At 35.1% G+C, this 1,510-nt stretch overlaps 1 protein-coding gene across 1 annotated transcript; it reads left to right on the forward strand.

Moving 5' to 3' along the window:
- Window positions 932-1,246, forward strand: LOC109846146. The gene has a single exon (XM_020415369.1). It carries the CDS (start codon window positions 932-934, stop codon window positions 1,244-1,246), a length of 315 nt encoding a protein of 104 aa, XP_020270958.1.

Genomic DNA, 1,510 nt, shown 5'->3' on the forward strand with positions numbered 1-1,510 from the left:
TCAAATTTCAATTTATGAAGAATGTATGCAAGGGAAAAGCCATTTAAATTCTTCAAAATATGGACTAAACATCCCAGTTATCTGCCCACTGTTTCTAATACCTGGAAGGAAGCAATTCAAGGTTACAAAATGTTTTCAGTCTGTAAATAGCTTAAACTGCTGAGAGAGTCTCTAAAGGCTTTAAACAGAAAGTATTTTTACAATATTAGCGAGCAAGTTCAAAGAGCTAGAATTGTTTTAGAGGATGCTCAAAAGGAACTTCAAGCTTATCCTCTTAACCCTACACTTATATCTCAGGAGAAGGAGTGTATCTCAACATACAACAAGCTCCTAGATTGTGAATCTTTTTATCAACAAAAAGCCAGGATTACATGGAATCTTCAAGGTGACAAGTGTACAAGTCTTTTTCATGATATAGCTAAATCAAAGAAATACAACAATAGGGTGGTTGTTCTTTATAACAATCTGGGGGATAAAATCACTGATGGAGAAGTAATTGTAAATAAATTAATTGCATATTACAAAACCCTTATGGGTACTACTGTGAACACAATTCCTCCAGATAAGAGCATTATTAAATCAGGTCCTTGCTTATCAGTTTCTCAAGAAAATTCTATAACTTCTCAAGTTACAAAGGAAGAAATAAAAACTACAATCTTTCTCTATTTCTGAAAACACGGCCCCTGGTCCTGATGGATACAGTATGACATTCTTCAAATCTTCATGGCCTATTATAGGGGAGGAAATCATTTTGTCTATATAGGAGTTTTTCAAGAATGGGAAATTGCTAGGTATGGTGAACTCAACTTCCATCTTTCTTATTCCCAATATTAAATGTCCAAGAACCCCCTCTGATTTTAGACCTATATCATGTTGTAATTGTATTTACAAATTCATCTCAAAAGTGCTATCAAACAGATTAAAAACAGTGATGGGGTATCTTGTGAATGAAGCACAGAGTGCTTTTGTTAAAGGGAGGCAAATCTCAAGTAATATCATGCTTGCTCCTGAACTGATCAAGAATTATAGCAGGAAAAATATTTCTCCAAGGGCCATGATAAATATTGATATCAAGAAGGCGTTTGATACCATCAGTTGGAGTTTCCTATCAGACTTGCTTCTTGGATTGGGCTTTCCAGATACTATGATCAAATGGATTATGGCATGTATCACTTCACCAAAATATTTAATCTCTCTAAATGGTTCTCTTTATGGTTATTTCAAGGGTGAACGTGGCTTAAGATAAGGTGACCCTCTCTCTTATTATCGCTTCATCTTGGGAATGGAATAAGGAAGCTGGGTCTTTTAAAACTTGACAGGATGTTTAAATTCCATCCAAAGTGTGGTAGTCTTAAAATCACACACCTGGTATTTGTTGATGACCTTCTCTTATTTTTCTAAAGGAGATCATTACTCTGTGCATAAGTTACATCAATGTGTTAAGGAGTTTGGTAGGAATTCTGGTCTTGAAGCTAACCCTGAAAAGTGTTCTATTTTCTTTAGGGGTGTG

The sequence above is a fragment of the Asparagus officinalis genome, chromosome 6, assembly GCF_001876935.1.
Source record: "Asparagus officinalis chromosome 6, Aspof.V1, whole genome shotgun sequence".
Classification (NCBI taxonomy): domain Eukaryota; kingdom Viridiplantae; phylum Streptophyta; class Magnoliopsida; order Asparagales; family Asparagaceae; genus Asparagus; species Asparagus officinalis.